Source organism: Vigna umbellata, chromosome 8, assembly GCF_029865625.1.
Source record: "Vigna umbellata cultivar VRB3 chromosome 8, Vumbellata_1.0, whole genome shotgun sequence".
Lineage (NCBI taxonomy): Eukaryota > Viridiplantae > Streptophyta > Magnoliopsida > Fabales > Fabaceae > Vigna > Vigna umbellata.
Window position 1 is genome coordinate 14,048,778 of NC_142172.1, and position 21,519 is coordinate 14,070,296.

General features: G+C 32.2%; 2 protein-coding genes across 2 annotated transcripts; one reads left to right on the forward strand and one right to left on the reverse strand.

The window, feature by feature from the left end:
* Window positions 1–2,289: 2,289 nt before the first annotated feature.
* Window positions 2,290–4,871, reverse strand: BZIP60 (basic region/leucine zipper motif 60). Its single transcript, XM_088095905.1, has 3 exons — window positions 4,412–4,871; window positions 3,752–3,975; window positions 2,290–2,768 (listed from the first exon to the last, which is right to left on the reverse strand). Exons 1-3 carry the CDS (start codon window positions 4,795–4,797, stop codon window positions 2,527–2,529), a joined length of 852 nt encoding a protein of 283 aa, XP_087952031.1. The 5' UTR covers window positions 4,798–4,871; the 3' UTR covers window positions 2,290–2,526.
* A 4,064-nt stretch (window positions 4,872–8,935) lies between these two features.
* Window positions 8,936–21,013, forward strand: LOC124842971 (Sodium Bile acid symporter family). Its single transcript, XM_047319591.2, has 14 exons — window positions 8,936–9,254; window positions 9,625–9,712; window positions 9,849–9,956; window positions 10,048–10,115; window positions 10,820–10,898; window positions 13,942–14,000; window positions 14,119–14,187; window positions 15,550–15,663; window positions 15,963–15,984; window positions 18,393–18,460; window positions 19,579–19,664; window positions 20,268–20,397; window positions 20,535–20,636; window positions 20,710–21,013. Exons 1-14 carry the CDS (start codon window positions 9,042–9,044, stop codon window positions 20,779–20,781), a joined length of 1,278 nt encoding a protein of 425 aa, XP_047175547.1. The 5' UTR covers window positions 8,936–9,041; the 3' UTR covers window positions 20,782–21,013.
* Window positions 21,014–21,519: the final 506 nt, after the last annotated feature.

Sequence of the window (21,519 nt, forward strand, 5' to 3'; positions counted from 1 at the left end):
TTCGATTCAACGTTTGTATCATTTTCATACTAGTTTATTATTTATTTATTATTATGTTAACATACTCTAAACACAACGAGAAAATAACACGTTTACTATGTCAAAATGTTTTGAAAAAATTTGTGTTCAAAAATTTGTAACTTGGGCAAGAAGAGACTAAGACAACTCTCTTCTTTACAAGAGATATTGTTCAACTATTAGATGGTCACTCCAGCAAGAACAATGATGATGATATTGGGTCTATTAAGGAAGAGATTCATTGGAGAAACACAATATTAATGAGACCTGAGTCTAATTATATAAAAAGTTGACACTACTCTTTATTCAAAACTTTAAAGCAATGAGTTAACGGATCTTCAATCTTATATGGTTTTCTACTTTCACATATTTACCTGGTGGAACATAGACTCACGATTAAAATTTCAATAAGTGATGCTTGGATTCTAAAGTATTGCAACTATGTTATGACACTCAAGTGGTGGCATGATAGCCAATTATTAATAAAATGTGTTTTATGTGCTGAAATTGTTGGAAGAGATCCAACAAGCATATCTCTTATGCACTCTGAGAATACTAAATCATGAAATGAGTATTTGAGAAGAAAGAGATATAATAAAATATATTCTCTAGAGTTATCATACTCAAGTCGTAATATTACTCAAATGAAGAAGTTTTTATCAATTGTGAATGGGTTAAATATGTTTTTAGTCCCTAAACTATTGGCTGTTTCTGGTTTTCGTCCCTCTTTCAAAGTAAGGTACAATTTGGTCCTCATTCTTTTCCAAACGTTCGTTTTAGTCCTCGGAATTTTGGTTTTAGTCCTCATTTGTTGCTAAATGAGAACCAAATTTTTAAACAGTGTTTAGTTTTCCAGGACTAAAACGAACGTTTCGAAAAGAATGAAGACCAAATTGTACCTTACTTTGAAAGAGGGACGAAAACCAGAAACGGCCAATAGTTTAGGGACTAAAAACATATTTAACCCATTGTGAAAAATAAGGTCAACAAAATGTTTAGTTGTGTGAATGATTATGTATGTTAGAAATTATTAATTAAAGAATTTGGAATATATATGATGGATTTATGATACAGATATTAATGAAAATGATAAGATGAATAATTAATTTATATAATATATATATATATAATTAAAATAATGAATGTTTATGATAAATAGATACAGTACATAATGGAATGCTTCTTTAATATTAATTTTAATTTTTTTAAAATATTGTTTAAGATAATTTTATATAAAATTATTTGTAAATTAGATCAAAACTGATAAATATATAAATTTAATATTTGTGTAGTCACGATTATTCATTTTATTTTAACTTTTTTATTTATTATTTAATGTTTGTTATCCAGTTTCAAATTGTGATACTTTAGTATGAATAATTTTCATCATAATTTGATTTAATTTAACATATCGTTTACCAATACATTTTATTTTTCATCTGCATTTACAGTAAAATACATACATAATAAGTTCAACTAAAAACATTAACCTTAATTTTTTTAATTAGGGAATAAAAGCTCCCTTTTAACCCATCCTACGATGGTGTAAGATTTCAACAATTATTTTCCTTTATTTTTATTTCTTTTTTAAAAATAGCATTGTTCACGTAGAAATAAAAGACAAACTCTTTTGTATACGTAACAATTTCACCAAATTCTATTAATATATTCCGTTAGCTTAATTTTTAGAAAGACTAAAATTAATCGTTTTAATAATTTAGAAAGACTAACTTTTAAAAAAATATATATTAAACTAAACATAAAACAAGTAAAATGTATTCTAAAATTAAATATAAATTTAGGTTGGTTCAGTTTCCTAATGCTCAAATCAAATATCTCAATTGATGTTGAATCGTTTAGAGACCCTAATTTCATCTTTTACCTTCTAGTTGTAAGACTCAAACCCAATATCTCAATTGATGTCATTGGAATTGTAATTTTAAACTTTCCACTGATTCATATGAGATCATTATGTTTATCCAATCCAGTGAACAACCAAGATGTTAGTTTCCACTTTAGAAAGGGTGATATAATACCACAAAAGGAGGGAACTGAGGGAAAAATGCGTCCATTACTGAATCTGCTATAGAAGGTTGAATTGAACACAACCTGAGAGATATTATTTCCACACACTTCAAGATTACCTAGTTAAACTCAGATTCTCGTTGTGTAGATACTACTGTGCTCGAAAACATACAATCAAGCTATTCAGGTCAATTGACCAAAACAACATCAAAATGGTGCAAACAAGTTTCAATGCGTCCTAAACTTCCAAAACCACAAACAGCCTTCATGTTAAACTTTAGAACGCAGCATGTTATGATTCTGTGATGAACACAGCATCTGACAAACTATATCACAGAACCCCGACGAGTTTGGTTTACATATTTTCTACACACGACCCTATCTGTAGAATACAAATAAAACAAAAAAGAGAAGAAAGAATGAAACCAGGGAGCTAGAAGTAATAGAAAGCCTTAGAGGCCCCGTTTCAGAATTTATAGAACATTACAACATAAAAATGAATTTCATCTTTGTTCTTGAAGCTCGGCATCTTCTACTCTTTACAAATGATTGCATCTGGAAACACCTGGAGATATTACTTTCTGGACCTTTTTGGGTTACCTTTATTACGCCCTTCTGTACGATGTTTTCTCTTGGAAGAACCGCTGTGAGACACAGCATTAGGGGCAGACTGAGATGGCACATGATGCCCATGACCCACAGCAGGGAACCCAACAGCAGAGGTTCTGCAACATTAACATGAACAAAACCTTTAAAATGACATCCATTAACAATCTGCATCAGTCATTTCATAATTCATTGATGATGTCCAGATGAGACTGGTCGATTTCTTTTATTAAATCAAAGAATCACTTCCAGTCTAGCAGCATGAATAAAAGTGAATCTTCTTGTTTGGTGCGTGGTAAAAATTTCCATGTTATAAAATTTATTCTGATTTTGGCATAAGCAGAACATTTACGTTTTAGAAAAAGGAGGGATACTTTTGCTTGAAAAAGTCCAAAGACCGTTCAGTGATTTTTCAGTCTCTCATCTCATTTTTAGTAATATCTCTACATATACAATTTTTAATCTGTTTTAGTTCTCGCCATAGGGATTAAAAGAAATTAGAATGATGTTTAGGGGCTAAAGAAAGGAATTAAAACTTACATATCGCGAGACTAAAGGAATTAATTATAAAGACCTCATGAATAATTATATATTTTAACATTTATATGACAGGATTAAACTAACCCTAATGACTTTTCAATTCAAACACAAACGGACTAAACATAGCACTACCTTACTTGATACCCAATAAAACACCTAAAGAAAATACGAAGGATCCGCCTCTCAAAATATTAAGACAACATAAAAGTTACAAGACTGACAAAAAAATATAGTTTGCAGCTTAAAAAGGGCAGGCCTATTTATCCTTGGATGATTTAGATTCACAAATCAGCAAATTTGATGTAATGTTAGCATGGACTGTATATATGTTCACAAAAACTCTGGTCATCCAAGACAACGTTATATAACTTACCAATGCTTCGACGAAGCTAAAACACGAGCGGTTAGCATAAAATTCATTTATGAAAATCACGAGAGGAAGGCCATATCATGAAAGCAAAATAGTCATGCAAAATTGCTATTGTCACCCAGATGAATGCCCAAAACAAAACAGCAATAGCAATAGAAGAATGGTAATTTGACTTGACATAGCAAGCCTTACCCAACAAGAGCACAGCAGACTCCTGCGAGGTCACGGAAACACCATATGCACCACGCGATTGCAAGCAAAGCCGCAAAGCATTGTTCTCAGCATAGCAGCACTGAAGCAAATGCCCCAGTCTTCTGCATTCCCCTTCTAAATACCTACTCTTCATCTCCAGGTCTTTCAAATAAGCCTTCTTCCTCTCCCTCGATCTCACAGCAGCATCCCTATTCCTCAACTGCCTGAAAAACACACGTCGAACACAACTTTCAAGAACATAACAAACATCATAAAACACCCCATCATTTTTTGTTTCCAGCGAAATCTAGTTGATTATGAACCAACAATCACGATACAACCATCAACGTCCAATTTCTCAAAACACAATTCCTTTCGCGCACATAAAATTCATAAATCCTTCGAATTTGACATTCATTATATTCCATCGATACAAAATTAGATAGCAAAGTGCAACATCCACCATAATCCAATCATGTAACCAACTACATCAAGCATAAGCTAATTTCAACTTACTAAAAAGTTAATTTCATGTTTTCCTTATGTATAAACTCATCCAATCCAAACACACCCTTTCATTATATTACAAACTGCCATACATGACTTTTTCAAATGACTAAAAAATTTACAATGTCCGCCAAAAAAAAAGTCTCTTTTTACCTTTTTAACTTTTTGGAGGTGGGTTCATCGGAAACTGCATCACCGGTTCTGTCTTTTTCGGAGCCTTCCTCAGACTCTGCCTTGGAACGCTCACTTTCCGGTCCCTCATCGGGCTCCACTAGAATCTCCTCGAGAAGCCTGTAGAAGTCGGACTCAGACGACTCGGACAACGGCGTTTCGGTGGAGACGACGTCGTTTTCGGGGTGGCCCATTAGCATGTTCTCGATTTGGGACAAAACGGGGTCGTTAGGGGAGGGATTGTCGCCGGCGACGCTAACAGGAGCGGTGTCATCCTGCAAAAAATCATGGGCGTCGAATTCAGGCACCTGGTCGAAGAACGAATCCCAATCAAATTGGGTGAGTAGGGTTTCTTCGGAAGTATCCATGGAAATTAAGAATTGAATTCCCAATGAGAGAAAAAAAAATATTTATGGGGAACTTTTGTGTGTGCATTTGTAACTTGGCGACCAAGGAAGACAAGAACAGGAACCGCGTGGATTTATTGTGCCGTCACTCGACCAATAGAATCGCATATCGTGGCATGCCTTTTCCACGTGGCTCATGTGAACCATCAAGAGATGTTCTGTTTTTTTATTTTTTACAGTTGCTTTTTTGGCTTTGTCATTTGAGGAAAGTGGGGGGAAACTTCATATTGGATTTTAAAATGAAAAAGTTTAGGATATGAAAAAGTCGGTAAATTTTAAAATGGGTTTTTAACAAAACGTGTAAAAAGAATTTAAAGTATCAAATATAGAATCCTAATTTATTTTATTATAACATTTATAAATTTGTAACACTCAAATTTTGAATTTATTTGGAGCATGTTTATATTTTGGCAGTAAAATATATTAAAGTGATATAATTAGTATAAATGTTGGCCTAATGAAATATATGTTATGAAAGACTATTATCAATAATATTTTTAATTTAATGAAGAATCAAATTAAACATATTAAAAATTTAAATGTAACAAAGGAAAAAATTTAAGGTATTCATACGAAGAAGATCACTTATTCATTACTAATATTTTCATCTTTATCATTATTAATGACGAATTCAGATACTTCTTCATTCTATTTTCATTTTGAATTAAAAAATAGTTGATACAAATTAATATTTTATCACTCATTGCTAATCTTTTCATTCTTATTATGGTCAATGACTAATTCAAATACTTCCACATTCTATTTTCATCTTGAAATAAAAAAAAGTTTATAAAATGTAATATTTTATTTAGATGTAATTTTGATTCCATATAAGAAACATATTTTGAAAATTCAAACTCAAAAATAGAATTATGAAATTAGAATCTGTACGTATATTTTGAAAAGATCCATAAATGTTATTTTTGTAACATTTTATTTTAATAGTGTAAAACTACTAAAATAAAAATGTACATACATAATAACATACAAGAAATCTGAGACTACTAGAGCAGAAGATTCTATCCTTGAAGACAAAACTCTCTATCTTGTTGCTTCTCTCTCAACCAACCATTGAATCAACTAAAAAGATGTCCCCTTTCTAAGCTCACATCAGTTAAAGTGATCATTGTAAAAGAAAAAACAACACATACATACAAACACCAAAGCAAAGGTAAGCTAGTGATACAAAATGTTTTCATAATACATAAAAACATATTAAACATTTTACTTAATGATATATATCTCAGACCAAATCAACCAGATACTTTATGCATGACAACCCTTTGACTTGACTATCCAGATTAGTATGAATATCAAGCTATGACAGTTCGTGCACTTGTTGTGGTGAAACAATTGACCCAACCCAAGCTATCACACAATGTTAGTCTGTTATCACTCGTCTTAGGCCAAGGTAAAGCTCCTGGGCTAGGACCTCCTGTTATTCTCACAACATGACTCACCCCTCTTTACTTGAGAATGGATGACCATTAGAATGTCAAGATGAACTTCATGACTGATATTCTCATATTCATAATTACAATACTTGAAACCACCACTAAGAAGTTCCTCCTTGGAACTCTCTTCCATACCTTTTAAACCATTGAGACCATTTAACATTCACATAGTGTACCAATACATGAAACTACTAGTCATACATTAAAGAAATAGAAACACACATACAAGTCATTAGAAATCACACAATAACACATTTTCTTCATAGCAACTTGATACTCACACTTAGGCAAGGAAAACAACTCCGAAACCTTCACCAACAACCCTTGAAGGGTCCAAAACCTTCAAAATGACCTAAAGAATGTCCAAAACTGATACCCAAAACCCTGAAAACCACCAAAAACTAGTACGACAATAATCGATTGCCAAAAGCTTTGAAGAAAATACGACCCTCTGACTGGAATAATCGATTATTAAGTAAGATAATCAATTATTCTTATTAGTTTTTGACAACGACCTAATTTTTCTGGTTTTGGTGCATCTTAAACATATCCAAATGATCAATTTAGAAGTTGTAACACTAATATGAAAGCATGCTTATAAATGAAAGTAAAATATTACAGTGCTCATTTGGATATAAATTAGATGTACCAAACCAACTCAACAACTCAAAAGTGCCTAATCTCAATTTTATCTCTTGCAACACTCAATATCAGGACAAGTCTTAATACACTAGATAACATACCCAAATACCTCAGTTTCACTCGAGCTATCCTACTTTCAATTTCCAACACCTAAAACCTCTAAAATGGACTAGAAACTTAACTTATGAAGCCAATATCACTTCCATGACAAATTTTACTGATTTTAGTACCTAGAGAAGTCCTAATAGGTATAATGACAGACCTCAAACCTTCTTAAACAATTTATACTCACTACTTCAAAATCTCACTACTCAAAATCCCTTTTTTACACCAAAACACTTGAAAACTTCAAATATAAACTGTCCCTTTGCTACATAACAGTTTTCCAACCAACTAGTCTTCCTAACAAGTCCTAATTTACTTCATGACAACACCTAGTCAGTAACTTCCTCACGTTGGTCCCAAATTCTCAAACTCACATACAAACCCTCATTTTAGGCCTGAAACCAAAGAATTTTACCATTTCTCATCACAATCATTTTGAATTCAGTTTCAAACAACAACACAACTTCATCACACATATTCATAACAATATCAAACATCAAACTCACACAATTCCAAGTATACAAACATCATTCTACCAAGTATCGTTATCTCAACATCAAGAATATTATCACAATTACATTTAATTCATCATTATATATATATATATATATATATATATACACACACACACACACACACAGACACTAATTTAACACCACAATCATCTAAAACAAAGTCTGGCTTCCTTTGCCTCACAATAAAGAGCCTAACTTAAAGAACCTTCCGCCGATTGCTTGAAACGTAAGAAATCTTTAGACGAAACTACGAAACACCAAATTGGAAGCGAACAAAGTCCTTAAAACTCTATATCAGATAGGAAAAATGAGTTGAAATTTACTTGCTCTATGATAAAAATTGATGGACAAAAATGTATACTTCATCGCCGTGATCATTTAAACACCTCTTGATAGTCAAATAGATGATTTATAAGTCAGAACTCCTAGAAAGAAAGTAAAAAACTTTAAAAAAAATAATTTTTAGAGAAATGATATGTTTTAATACAAATTTATAATAAAACCATTTAATATTAAAATAATTATATCTTGAGTTTTACTCATGACTGTTAATCTAATTTAATCATTTTATAAATTAAAATAATTATTTTACTATTTTATTCTTTTAATAATAAATTTTAAAATTTAAATAATTATTTATAATAAAAAAATTGATAATAAAAAATCATATAAATTATTTATTTTTATAATTATTTTATAATTTAATAATTTTCATTAAAAAAAGAAAAACACATATGCGCTTCCCACTAGTAATATATAGAAGCAATATTTAATAGTTTTTTTTTTCACTATTACAATAATTTGTTCCATTTAATCTTATTTTTTAAATCCTTTTAATTCTATGTTTTAAAAGTGATTAATTATAATTCTTTTCATCAAATTAACGATGACACTATTCCTATAATGATGTGTGACACCTATTTTTGGTATCACATGCTAATTTTGTCAATCAGTGAACTTGATGTTGTATTATTTATTATTTATCATACATGTTATTGTTACTTTTATTAATATTCTGACATTATTACCGTTACTATACAATGACATTTCGAAAAAGTTATATTATTTTCCTTTCTAAAAAAATAAAACTAAATTAATTATGCTTGAACTTGTGAAATAAAATTGAAAAGATCATTATAATAATAAAATAAAAAATTTATTAGACCGGACAACAATTATATACACTAACATGCAAATTCTCTTTGAAAGAATTTTTTTAGATTAGTATATTATAAAAGTTGAAAATTAATGAATAATTGTTGAAAGAAAAAACTTGGATTAATATTGCAATAATTCCTTTAAAAAACAAACAAATGATAAACGACAGTCGAAGAATATTTGAAAAGTTTATTAATTTGAGAAACTACAAGTCCACTTTCCAGTGACCACAAAACAAGAGTCTGCACGTTGTTTCCATCACCACCATTCCTCAACTTTCCCACTCACTCATTTACTTCGTTCACTCGTTCTCGGCAAAATCCACCGCAAAATGTTCGCATCAGCTTCCTCCCAATTACTGTTTAGAGTTCAGTCACTGCACTCCACGGAGCCAATGGCGCACTCACTCACCCTCTCGCGCTTTCCCGCCACCATTTCCTCCTCCTTTCACCGCCACCACTACGCCGTTAAACCCCTAACTCTCCGCTCCGTTTCTCGCCGTTTTAAACCCGCACTCATCAGAGCCTGTGACCGATCGCAGCAGGTTCTCTCTTTCCATCGCCTGTGCTATCGGCTGAGAAAACATACATGAACAAAATTGTTAATTTGAACATGCATTAGTTCCCAAGTTTAGGGAAAAAAATACGAATTCGTTTTCTTTTCTTTTCTCAATGTAGTGAAAAAAGAATTTGTTTTTAGAATAAAGTTTATGTTGAACCCAATTGTTCTTGTGGAGTGGAGTAGGCTATGAGTGAGGTGGCTGACGCTTTGGAAAAGATTTTGGTATACTAAATGTGACCCTAAGTTGAATATTCTTTAGGCCAACATTTTCATTCACCATGTGTAATTTAATGTTGTTGGTGTGGTGTTGTAATGTTGAGTTTTTCTCAATTAATTTAATTTTGTAAATTCAGATTGGTGGCAATGGCAGTAAAGGGACGAAAGAATTGAGTTGGCTGGAACCAATTTTGAAATTTGCTAGGAGCAACGTTCTACCTTTAGGTGGCTCTCCTTTCTGTCATGTGCATTCAAGTTTCGTTGTTTTTTTTTTTTTTTATGATTTTGTTTATGGTTTACTTCATTTTGATTATGTTCTAATGGATAACAAATTTGGTTGTGTTTTTGAGGCAACGTGTAGCTCTGGTTAGTGCAGTGACATTAGGATTAACGTATCCTAGTCTTGGTTGTGCTGCTGATAAATTTAATGTGTCAAAAGTTGGTCCATTTGGAATTTTTGTGATCTCAGGTTAGTTTTCGTGGATAGTCTTTTGCATCTATTTGTTATTTTTATTTTACAATACCCTTATCTCAAGGTGTTTTTATGGGTTATCGTATAGGATTGATGTTGCGTAGTGAAGAAATTGGTGCAGCTGTAGAAGCATGGCCTGTTGGACTCTTTGGGCTTGTATGAACATAAAATTTTTATGAATGAATTTTACAGGCTGGTTCACCACAACCTGTTTCGACCGGTCATCCAATATTTGATTAAAATCTTATCCCATATTTGATTGGAGGGCCTTTTTCTGGGCTCACTTTTCCTAATTGGAATATAACTGATCATGCTGCAAATTTGTTATGAAGTTGTATATAATATATAATATTGCAAATTTTGTAAGTTAATTTGTAGAATTTCTCTTATATTAACTTCTCCAAAATCTGATTTTTAACTTATGCATGGGATAATATCATCTTATTGGAGAAACTTATTTCATTTTTCCTTTTGTCTACTTCTCCTATAAGTGGTTTATATATGTGTGTATGTTTATACGAGACAAGATATTTTGAACCTGTTGAAAACTATACTCAACATTATGTCCTTTTTCCTAGCAAGGAAAAAGAATGTAACATGGCTCAGTTTTCTATTTTCGTGGACAAGGATAAAAGTTTTAACTTGAAAAAGTAAATGTCATTTTGTTTGTACGATAGCATCAATTGAGCATATTGTTAGACGGGTTTGACTACATTGATCAATTGACACCATTGAACTCTATGAAAAATGAATGATCTCAACTTGTTCTAGTATGTCTGCATGTTTTAAAAACTAAATCTTTAAGGTTATTTTTTTATGTATTTTCCAATGTGTAATGTGTTCTTTGGTTCTTCTTTCAGGTGTCTATTTTATTTCTTACACCATACTTTTCCAGGATAATATTGCAAATTCAGCTCCAACCCCAGGAATTTATTACAGGTTTAACATTTATTTTTATTCTACCTTAAGTATAATTCAGCCATTTCCAAGATACTTTTATAGTAGTTGTATTGTTTAAGCTAGGGTAACCACATTTGTATCTTGCTGACCTGAGATTTTGTCAAACCTTGAATAACTGCTAGTTAAATTTTGACTGCATTGTGTTACCTTATAGACTTCTTTTCGATACTTAAGAAACTCAAGTTTCTATGTTGAAGAACTACTTCATGTTTGCAGATATAATGTTTGGTAATTCAAATAATTCTGCATTATTGGAAAGATCGTGTTTTATGTGTTATGCATTGATTCATTGAAACCTGTCTCTGCTTTAAGTTGATGATTAAATTTTAGGTGGTTTATTTTCCTTGAAGGGTGCTTCTTTGACCATTTGTTCAATGACTAGCTCTATTATTATTTTATCTAATTTCAGCACAATATATTGATATACTAATAGGCTTATGTCAGAACAAAAATGCGGACTTCTATAAAATATAGAACTTAGGCCTATGTCAGACTATAGTTTATGTAGGCATGCCCTTAGACTGTCAGTATAGACTTATTTACAGTGTATGTGATAACGAAACCAAAGTCTTGGCTAGATGTATTATGTAGGTAGAGTTTTGGTTCAACACTAGATATAATGCATCTAGTTAAATGACACCTTTCAAGGCATTGTATGGATGCAATCCACCCTTATTGTTGAAAGGGACAATCATTCCTTCAATAGTGGAAGAGGTCATCAGGTTGACTAAACAATGTGATGAGATGAATGATGACTTAAGGCAGGATCTTTTAAAAGCCTCGAATAGAATAAGAATATAATATAATAAGCATAGGAGAGGTGTGTATTATGTTGTGAAAGATTAAGTTTTTCTTAAATTTTAACCCTAAAAGATGTGCTCGTTGGCCGAAAGACCTAACAATTAGCTCATTCCTCATTTTTATGCCCCATATAGGTCAAATAACCCATAAGCTGGATTTAGCGGGGGATAGCAAGATCCACCCCAGTTTTCATGGGTCCCCCTCAAGAAGGTAGTTAGTACACCACAATTTATTTGACCTCTAACCTTGGCCTTGGCAGATGACATAGAGCTCCAAGTTCAACCAGCAAAATGTGTTTAGATATCAAGTGGGGAGGATTAGATGATTTAGAAGGCAACATCTACTCTACAACAAGCCTTTCCTCATTCTCTCCCTATTCTTTGCCTAAGGAAATGGTGGATCTTTTGCTGGGGACAAGTGTTGTTAGTGTTAAAAAGAAGAGTTTAAGCCTAACTCAACCTCACAAAATTGGCTTGTGAGATGAGGTCTACACCCTATTTATATATTTTAATTTGATTTTATCTCTAGTTGGTGTTAGATCTCCAACACACTCTCTCATGTCAAAGATTGATCTCAAGCAGTAGAATAGATATTTGTGGGTGGTCTAATAGGAGTCCAATAGAGGAAGACATGATAGTCCCAACAAATTTTGCTAAGATAAACTTTCAAATAATATGCTTTGATAACATGATAGAAATGAAGGTTTAAGCCCACCTCAATTTCACAAAATCAGCTTATAAGATGAGATTCACACTTTCATTTATATATTAGTATTTGACTAATATCTAGTCAATGTGAGAATTTCAACTATTCGCAACATGGGGCCTACTAAAATGTACTATAGAAGGAATAAGAAGATAATAGACCCAACCAACCCGGAAGTCAATTAGTTAGGAAATTACAGGGATAAGTCAGGAGTTAACAAGTATAAATAGCAATGTAATTATTGCAATACTCACTGTCCCTTCCTCCATGGCCTATTTTGTCACTAATTCTTTCCATAGTATCAAGAGTTTGATGAGAAAGTAGCTCAAATTTGTGCTTTCACTATAGAAACCACATATGTTTTCTAGTTTTTTTTTTCTCCTACCATCATTGTTCACTCTAGATATGATGTTTTGTGTTGCTATCACAGTTCATCCTATTTGTTGCTATCACTATTGTTCACTGTCGATGAGATTTTTGGTGAGCCTTTTTTGATGAGTTTTTTTTTCCTGGCAGCGTTATTGTTTGCTTTTGGCATTTTTTGTAGAGAGTATATTTTACCGCCAAAATTTTTCGACAAGTATTGTTTACTGCTTATGTTTTTTGGTTAAGTACAACTTGTGGTGTTTTTCTAGTGAGTTTCTTATCAACTTGCGAAGGTGGTATGTAATTCCAGAACTTCTATTACGTAGATACCATAAATCATCTACTGAGATTAAACTATATGGAGACTAATACCTGAAACTATATGCTGCGACTTCATTGAAGTTGCCATGCTGGTGATTCTGAGAGCTCTGTGAGTGTTTTCCTTGTTGAAGATGAAAAACATTTTTTGTAAAGAATATGCAAATGGATTTTTTACAAATGATAGAAAAAATTTGATTTTTAGATACTTATAATTTGGGAAACTGGCTTATGTGCAACAATCAGAAAAAATAAAGAAAATGCTTGGGAACATGGTTGGATATATCTTGAATTTTGTCCAGTTGTTAAAGTTATGTTTCTGTTCCATATATTGAAAAGGCACCACTGGAAGGTGATATATTGAAGGAGCTACCTCTATTAGAGAAGGTGAATGCAACAAACCATCAAACGCCAAGCCTTGTTTTGAGCTTGACATATATCTAGACAATATAATAAGTCATACAAAACAAACTATATGTATTGCTTATCAAATGATCAATTTTTTGAACATTTGTTTAATTGGAGGATGGATGGACACATTGCTTACCAAATGATCAATTTTTTGAACATTTGTCTAATTTTTTTTTTTAGCCTTTTGGTTTCTTTATTTTCCAAATACTTTGTGATTGTGCTTTATAAAATGAATATGAAACTCTACCTTGTTTCTATTTGCTGATTAACACTTGCAGGTACATCACTCTTCCATTTTGGTATCATAAATTGCACATTTCCAACAATTGATTCTCAGTAATGTCTGTATTAGCTGTTGACGGTTGGCTTTCTTAGTCATCAATATTTTCAATTTGAGATATGAATTTCTGGGTCTCTACAGGGCTGGCTATATTTAGCTGTATGCCAACTACATTATCAAGTGGTGTCGCACTTACCCAGGTATGGTTATATTCTGTCTCCTTTCTTGCTGTCCTTTTGGCTTCTTTTCTTATACTTTTTATCTACTACCCGTAAACAAGTTGAATTTTGCTTGAGTTTTCTCACTTTGCTTCTGCAGCTTGCTGGGGGAAATTCTGCGCTTGCTCTTGCAATGACTGTAATATCCAACTTGTTAGGAATAATGATTGTGAGTCATGAAGAGTTACATATTTAACATTATCCTCAATTTAATCTCGTTTTTTCATTTTTTCTAAGTTTATTTCAGAATAATTATATGGCTGTATTGAAATTTAGGGATGGGTAACTCCTAAACTCTGTCATTTGAATTTCTTAAGCAAAACATCTTTCTAAAATCTGAACAAACCCCTCGTGTTTTGTGAATATGCTGCATACAATTATACCCAAAATCTCTATTTTTGTATATAACTGGCAAAAATATCCTTATTATGGATTTTTTCTCATGATATAGACCCTCCTTTTATTTGTTAAAGATTGGATTTAACCTCTAGGTTAATACATTACAACCAAATCCCTCCATTATAGTAAACATTCGAAATTGCTGAACACTTTGACAAAAGTTTTAAAATAACATTAAATAACATAAAAAATAGAGAAATACATTATCATTTCAGATTCAAATTAGAAAGATTATTTTAAATTTTTGTACTGAAAAATCTAATAAAAACATAATCACATGACTTATTAATAAGATTGAATAAAATTAATTCTTTTAAAATTGGATTTTTAAGAATTAAAACTGAAAAATGAAATTATTTTAATTTACTTTTTTATTAATATATCACTTGATTAAGTACCAATTTTTAATATGCAAATTCCTGATGACATTTTGTTGTATTTCCTTCATGCCATTCCACTATACACAATATATTCTGAAGGTCCTACAAGATTTTGTAAAGATATTATATGAATAGAGAGATGTGAAGATATCTTAACAAATTGAATACACTGAAGGAAATTGCATATTAAGCTAGAGTAACAAAATGTCATATCGAGAAGCGTTGGTTTTGATAATGGGGCCATCCTCCAGCCCTCTATCTTAATCCTCTGTTTTCTCACATTTAAAGTTTTGTTAGAATATTGGGATTCTTATACCCTTGGCCCACATATTATACTAGTATTGGACGGGACTTGTACTGGTTGTATGAAATTAGCAGTTAACATAAGTGGTAGAAAATATATATTTATATATGTGCTTATTAGGTATTTTTTGTATTAATGGGCTGGGTCTATCTTTCTTCTACCGATTTTTGTCAATATATATAGACAAAAGGCAGATTAACAACATGGAGTTTTTGTTTTTTTGTTTTTCGTTTTCTCTTCTTGATTTTTTCTAACAATAACACTTAGCATTATGCATCAGCCTCATACATCACATCATCAACAATAATATTATTAATATTTTATCTCTTGTCGCTTTTCATCATATGAAGTCCATATTATTTCAGTATTTTTATTGTTACATCTACATTTTCTCCATCTAATTTAATTCTAGTTTTTGTTATATTTATGATAATATTTTATCTTTTAGATTCCACTTTCCATCACAAAATTTGTAGCTGCTGGAGTTGGAGTAACTCTACCTATCAAGCAGTTATTTAACAGTCTTGTTCTGACCATATTAATCCCCCTTATCTTGGGAAAGGTAATTGGGTTCCTTCATATACCTGATACTATAGATGCTGTTTGAATAATTCCAAGGTGATCTAATTCTGGACACCAAAAATGTATCTTCTCTGCGTGGGCTTACTTATGGGTTCTTTATGTTCAAAAGGCTGTGTAGTAAATATATTTGAATTTAGTTCTTTATGTACACCTTAGTGACAGTATAATACATTTGTTTTGGCGTTTTCTATTTGGTCTTTGGAGCTGAATGCCCAAATTCTTATGTTACATCAGTTTCTTAAAAGTATTTTAATCTTCTTTGTTGCTTTGAATGGGCAGGTTCTACGTGAATCTTTTAAAGGTTTGTCCATCTGTTTATGCTTGTTTATGTAGCTTGTTTGTCACATGTTTTGATGGATAAAATAACTATTGTCATTATTAAATGAAATAATAACTGGCAATGAGAACGAAATTGTAATGCAGAGTTTCTTTGGAAGTCGTAGTTGCAAAGTGGTATCTAATAGTTATAGGGAAAATATTTTATTAGATTATTTACTTGCATGTCATTTGTAATCATCTCCATACATTTGACTTTATTTTATGTCAAGCAAAGGCTGGTCAACTTAATATTTTCAAAATGTTGTCTTACAGAAATCCACTATCATAAAATGTAAAGCCAAAACAAAGAGTAAAAAACAAACAAAAAACAAAACCAAAGTAGTAGCAATGGCTAATTCTTCAACAACTTTTAGATAAAGCCTGGTGCTTAAAAGGTTTTACAAAGTAAAGAAATGTGCCTAATCTTATCCTAAATTAAATATTAAGACGATGGAATCTTCCTTAAAAATTAGTGAGTGAGAAGAATTTTCAGGAGATACTCTTCATTAATATGCCAATGTCAATCTACTAGTTTACTCAAAACCCAATCCCTTAGTGAAAAGAGCCTAGATTTCCTTATTAGACTTCAATCCCTTGAAAATCCTAATAAGTAACTCCGCATTAAGAATTAAGATTTAAGACAACTAAAGGTCCAAGTTCTATTCCTAGACACAATTTCCTTTAGGTAGCTTATTCCAAGTCTAGGTTTATAAGATATTTTCCAATGTCAAACAAACCAAATATCAAGCTATGAGTGGCCAAAACATAACAAGCATTAGGTGCAGGACAAAACTACTAGTATTCAATGAAAGAGGCAATACATATATTCAAAACATCTTCATATTACATAAGAGTTTGGTGGTTACATCTAACCCCAACAAGAATGAAGTTAGCTCTCCATTGTCATGGAGAGCTCAAGCTTACAATGGAAGAAATGGAAGAAAGTGGAGACCCAAGGAAGAAGAAAGGAGTGCTCCCACACACCCAAGCTAGCCTCCAAGCGCTCCAAGAGAGTATTTTTGTGTTAGCCGCGAAAAGATGATACTCCCTTCGCGTTTTAGCATTAAATAGGTCAAAAATGCCACATCAGCAAAAGTGACGCTCAACGCCCAAACAGAGGGGCGCCCAGGCACCAACTTTGCGAATTGAATGGCGCTCAGTGTCCTGGATGGGGCGCCTAGGCGTGAGATTTGCGAAGTAAGTGGCGCTCAGCGCCCAGAGATGGGGTGCCCACGTGTGAATCTGAACTTCATGAGATCTTGCTTTTGATGTTCTTTGTGCTTTTCCTAGGTTTCAGCGTCTTGATTTGGTTGAGGTTCTTCCAAAGCACAAAATTAGCCTACAAAACAAAGGGATTAATGATGATATCCACTAAGTGTAACCTAAACTACAATTATTTACAAAAGCAAGATAAAAGAGAGGATTAAGCAAGTTTCAAGTTAGAAAAGAGTTGATTTTGCTAGGAAAATGAGGCTTAGATAAAGATAAGAATTAGTGTTATCAACCCTTCGTAGGTGGCCCATTCTGAGGCTATGAGAACCAACTTTGATGTTCTCCAACTGAGGCAAGCTATGGATGGCTGCAATTAAAGTGACTTTCTGACAAAGTTATAATGATTTACCATGATAACTTCTTTACCATTCCATATATGCACGTACAGTTTACTTGTCTGTGTAACCTTTTCCAGGTGTAAGAGGGAAAGAATAATGAAAGAAAATGATTAAGGGAATGATTGAATATGACAGATATAAGCTACATTGCAGCTTTGTTGAGTTTATTAATTTGATGAATTGTGTCAAGCAGAGTTGGTGGGTCAGGTTTAGTTTCTTTGTTTTAATTTTAACTAGCGTCAGTTAGTTTCATGTTTCACTAAAGTGCGACTTGTAGTAACCAAAAGAGCAAATGAGAAATATTGTCTTTTAAGAGAAGTTGTCTTTGTGATTCTTGTGTTATAAGTATGCCTCTGTTGTCTGTCTGTCTTTTCTTTAGTGGATAGGAAGAAACATAGGAGAACTCTATTAGGCATGATTATTTGTGCTTCTTTTTATAATAAAAATTTTCTTTTATAAGTTAAATGACGTGTTTGCAGAAATTTATAATAATTAAGCTTTTAAAAAAATAGAAATTAAAAAAGCTGTTTTAGTGCCTTTCTCTGAAGTCAAAACCCTATCTTATAATATTTTTTTCTTCTTATAATCACTTTCATATGCTCTAACTTAGTTTTATCCCTGGTTGCAATCATATCATAATTTTTTTTTCTTAAACAAGCAGGCCCTTAGTTGTTGCACATTTAAGGATATGTTATTCTCCCTTTGCATACTTTCTCCTTTTTTTTTTACCATAACATTATCATATATTAAGAATTTTTTTATTTTTATATATACCTTACAGGTGTGGCTGACTTTGTCGACAAAAACCGCAAGCTTTTCTCATTGATCAGTGCGCTTTTCCTTAGCCTTGTAAGAACAATTTCTTTGTGGTGTTTCCCTGTTTCCTTTCTCTGAGTAGGTGGTTTTCCTTGCACCAAGTTGATGGAAAAGATTGCATATGTTTTGTCTTGTCTTTTGAACATGTTCAGAATATTAAGTTATAAGAATGAATGGAATGCATTGTGCTGTTTCTTTTTATTGTTTATATTGTTGGACCAGAACAGTGGTGCATCTTATGTATTAGAATCAGCTCATTAAATTTTAACGTTAGCTTTAGAATGTCGTCATGGCTTCACATATCAATTGAGTTCTCTTCATTCCTTTGATAACATGTTTACAATTGTTGTGATGCATATTCTTCCTTCCCTTCATCTTCATCTTTGAAAACCAGTAGTCAGCAACCAACATTCTTTTTTATGGGAAAAAATACAATTTTTCCACTTTTCTAATTATATTCAATATGACCCAGACTAGGCGAGTTAATGACCACTGGACTATTGATTAATGACTAGTCCTTCTGGTAGTCTTGTCACAAAGTCAGCCATATATGATTCTACCGAGTTCAGTCCAAAAACGAGTTTGGTTCCGAGTTAACTCGAAAACCATGACTAAGAGTAAACTCGGACGAGTTAACTGAGTAAACTCGGACGAGTTAACTGAGTTAACTCGCGAGTTTGACAACCATGGTCTTGTCCCCTTGTTTTTTCTCCATGGGAATAAGAATAGTTTACTGGGAAAAACTGTTCTTTTGCTTCCCATTGAAGCCATTAAGTCAAGGGACATATTTTGTGCATTCAGGGCCAGAAAAATAATTGTGCTGATTAATCATTAATTACATTATGTTTGTGTTTGTGAAGTGTAATAATACCTGTAACTGAACAACTTTGATCAAAACTAAAATATTTCCAATTCTGCATCCAAATAACAAACGTTTGTCTTTGTTCATTACATTTTATTTTCATATGAATACTTTACATATACGGGCACTTTATCCCACCAAACAAATCATGTATGAAGCTTTTGCCTAGAGATTTTCTTTTTTCTGGAATTAATTTTTTTCTCTTGTATGAGATATTACATTTGGTTTGTTTTTTATTCATCAAGGTATTACAAGCCAATCATAGTCTTAATAGAATATTGCCATGCAGGTACCTTGGATACAGGTGAGTAGGTCAAGGCCACTGCTGTTAAAGCTGAAGCCCGATGTTTTTCTCATAGCTATTGGACTGGGAACGTATGTATGGCACATGAGTTAGTTTACATTTGTGTGTTATCAAGACATAATTTGGAACCTGTTACCGGTAGTTTTCTATTTGCCAGTTTTTGTTTTGTAACATAAATATATAGTCAAAATTTAACATTTATTCGGTATTTCATTCTAAATACAAAGTTAAAATAAACAGTTTCTATGTCAAGAAGTTGTAGATATTTAGTATTGTATCCCTATGTGACAGGTTCTTTTAGCATTCACATACAACACTTTGTTTTGATTGCCCATATATCTTGATTCTGTTTTTAAGTCCGTATCTCATGGATAGCACCAGATCCATTGAATTGGAAAAAGCATATTTGTCATTAGAAAATTATATTATCGGTATCATGGTTTTACCTTTTAGAAAACATTGATTTAGTACCTAGGGAACAGATCATATATTGGCAACCTTTATTTACTTATGCATTATAGTCTTCTTTTGTTCATTTCAAGTCTTGTTCAACATAGAGATACTTCCTGGCACTCTCTTCGTATGAGCATCATTGTGCATTTAATAGGATTATTCACTATTAACATTTTCTTGGCATTGTGGTAACTAAAACTGTCCTTCATGATACATTGCAGACTTCTTCATCTGTCTTTATTGGTTTTCAATACCATTGCTGTCCGGAGTCTCTCAGTAATCTCTGGTGGTAGAAACTCAATTTTTTCTCGGGAAGAAAATGCCAGTGCACTCGTACTTGTCGCAAGCCAGGTAATAACTCCATCACTTTTTACTTTTTCAGATCTCCCATGCAAAGAGTATCAACTCGGAGGCACTTTCTCACAAGTTAGTATTCAAATAGTTATCATTTTGTTCTGCTCTCCAAACAAGTCTTCATTCCTTTTCAGAAAACATTACCAGTGATGGTAGCAGTGATAGAGCCACTTCAAGGTGCATTTGGAGAATCTGGATTACTTGTTCTTCCTTGTGTTGCAGCACACCTCAACCAGGTCACTTGATATTTTTATTCTTTTTTCTAGTTTCTGATATCCCTTCCTCGTACTGATCTTTAAATCATTGTAGATTATTGTTGACTCTTTTATCGTCAACTTCTTGCGGTCCCGAGACAATTCCAACAATGTCAAGGTGGCTTAACTAGAGGAAATGGTCATCAAGCTGCACCTTCAGAAATATTGAGATAAAAGATGTTTACAAATTTGTTTGGTTTCATTTCCCATTGTACGACTCTCCAAAATATAATGTGTCCCTGTATGATTTTTATATTCTATTAGAAATATTATTTTTATTTCTAGTTAATTTATTATTAATTTTTATTTGTATTTTGAACTGAATCTATATTTTTTCTGTAATAAATAGAGATTCTATATGCATATTTAGCATAAAGAAATTAATTCCATATATACTTTTAATTATATTAAACATATTTTATCATTGTTAATTCCTTAGATAAATAGTTCTGTACAATGTAAATTGTAGTCATTTCATATTCACTTGTTATTAAGGGTTCTTTAACCATAATTAGTTTTCCTTGTCGTCTAAGCAGTTTATTCTACTGTTTTTGTATTAAGGTGATGTCCATATTTTTATTAACTTTCTTAGTGCCTGAGAGATGCATAGAAAATTGAATTATGTTTCGTTAATTTAGTTAACAAACTCCAACAAAATTATAGATGATTAAAATTGCAATAATTGTACAACGGAAGTGTAAAGCAGTATTTTTTTCCTCTGTAAAATTTTTCTTTTAATTTGAGGAAGTTAGATTTTTACCTCTTCATTATAGAACGTTTTCGCAAAACCCTTTGACCAAAATCCATCCAATAAACATTGTTTCTTATTAATTTTATTTTTCAAAACATAAATCAAACATAATTT

Excerpts from the sequence above, each read along its gene's own strand:
- LOC124842971 (XM_047319591.2), top strand. The coding sequence starts at position 9,042 with ATGTTCGCATCAGCTTCCTCCCAATTACTGTTTAGAGTTCAGTCACTG. Across the intron at positions 9,713-9,848 it reads GAGCAACGTTCTACCTTTAG|CTCTGGTTAGTGCAGTGACA; the intron begins GTGGCTCTCCTT and ends GGCAACGTGTAG. Across the intron at positions 20,637-20,709 it reads TTGCAGCACACCTCAACCAG|ATTATTGTTGACTCTTTTAT; the intron begins GTCACTTGATAT and ends AAATCATTGTAG.
- BZIP60 (XM_088095905.1), bottom strand. The coding sequence starts at position 4,797 with ATGGATACTTCCGAAGAAACCCTACTCACCCAATTTGATTGGGATTCG. Across the intron at positions 3,976-4,411 it reads ACCTCCAAAAAGTTAAAAAG|GCAGTTGAGGAATAGGGATG; the intron begins GTAAAAAGAGAC and ends TGTGTTTTTCAG. Across the intron at positions 2,769-3,751 it reads GTCTGCTGTGCTCTTGTTGG|AACCTCTGCTGTTGGGTTCC; the intron begins GTAAGGCTTGCT and ends TTAATGTTGCAG.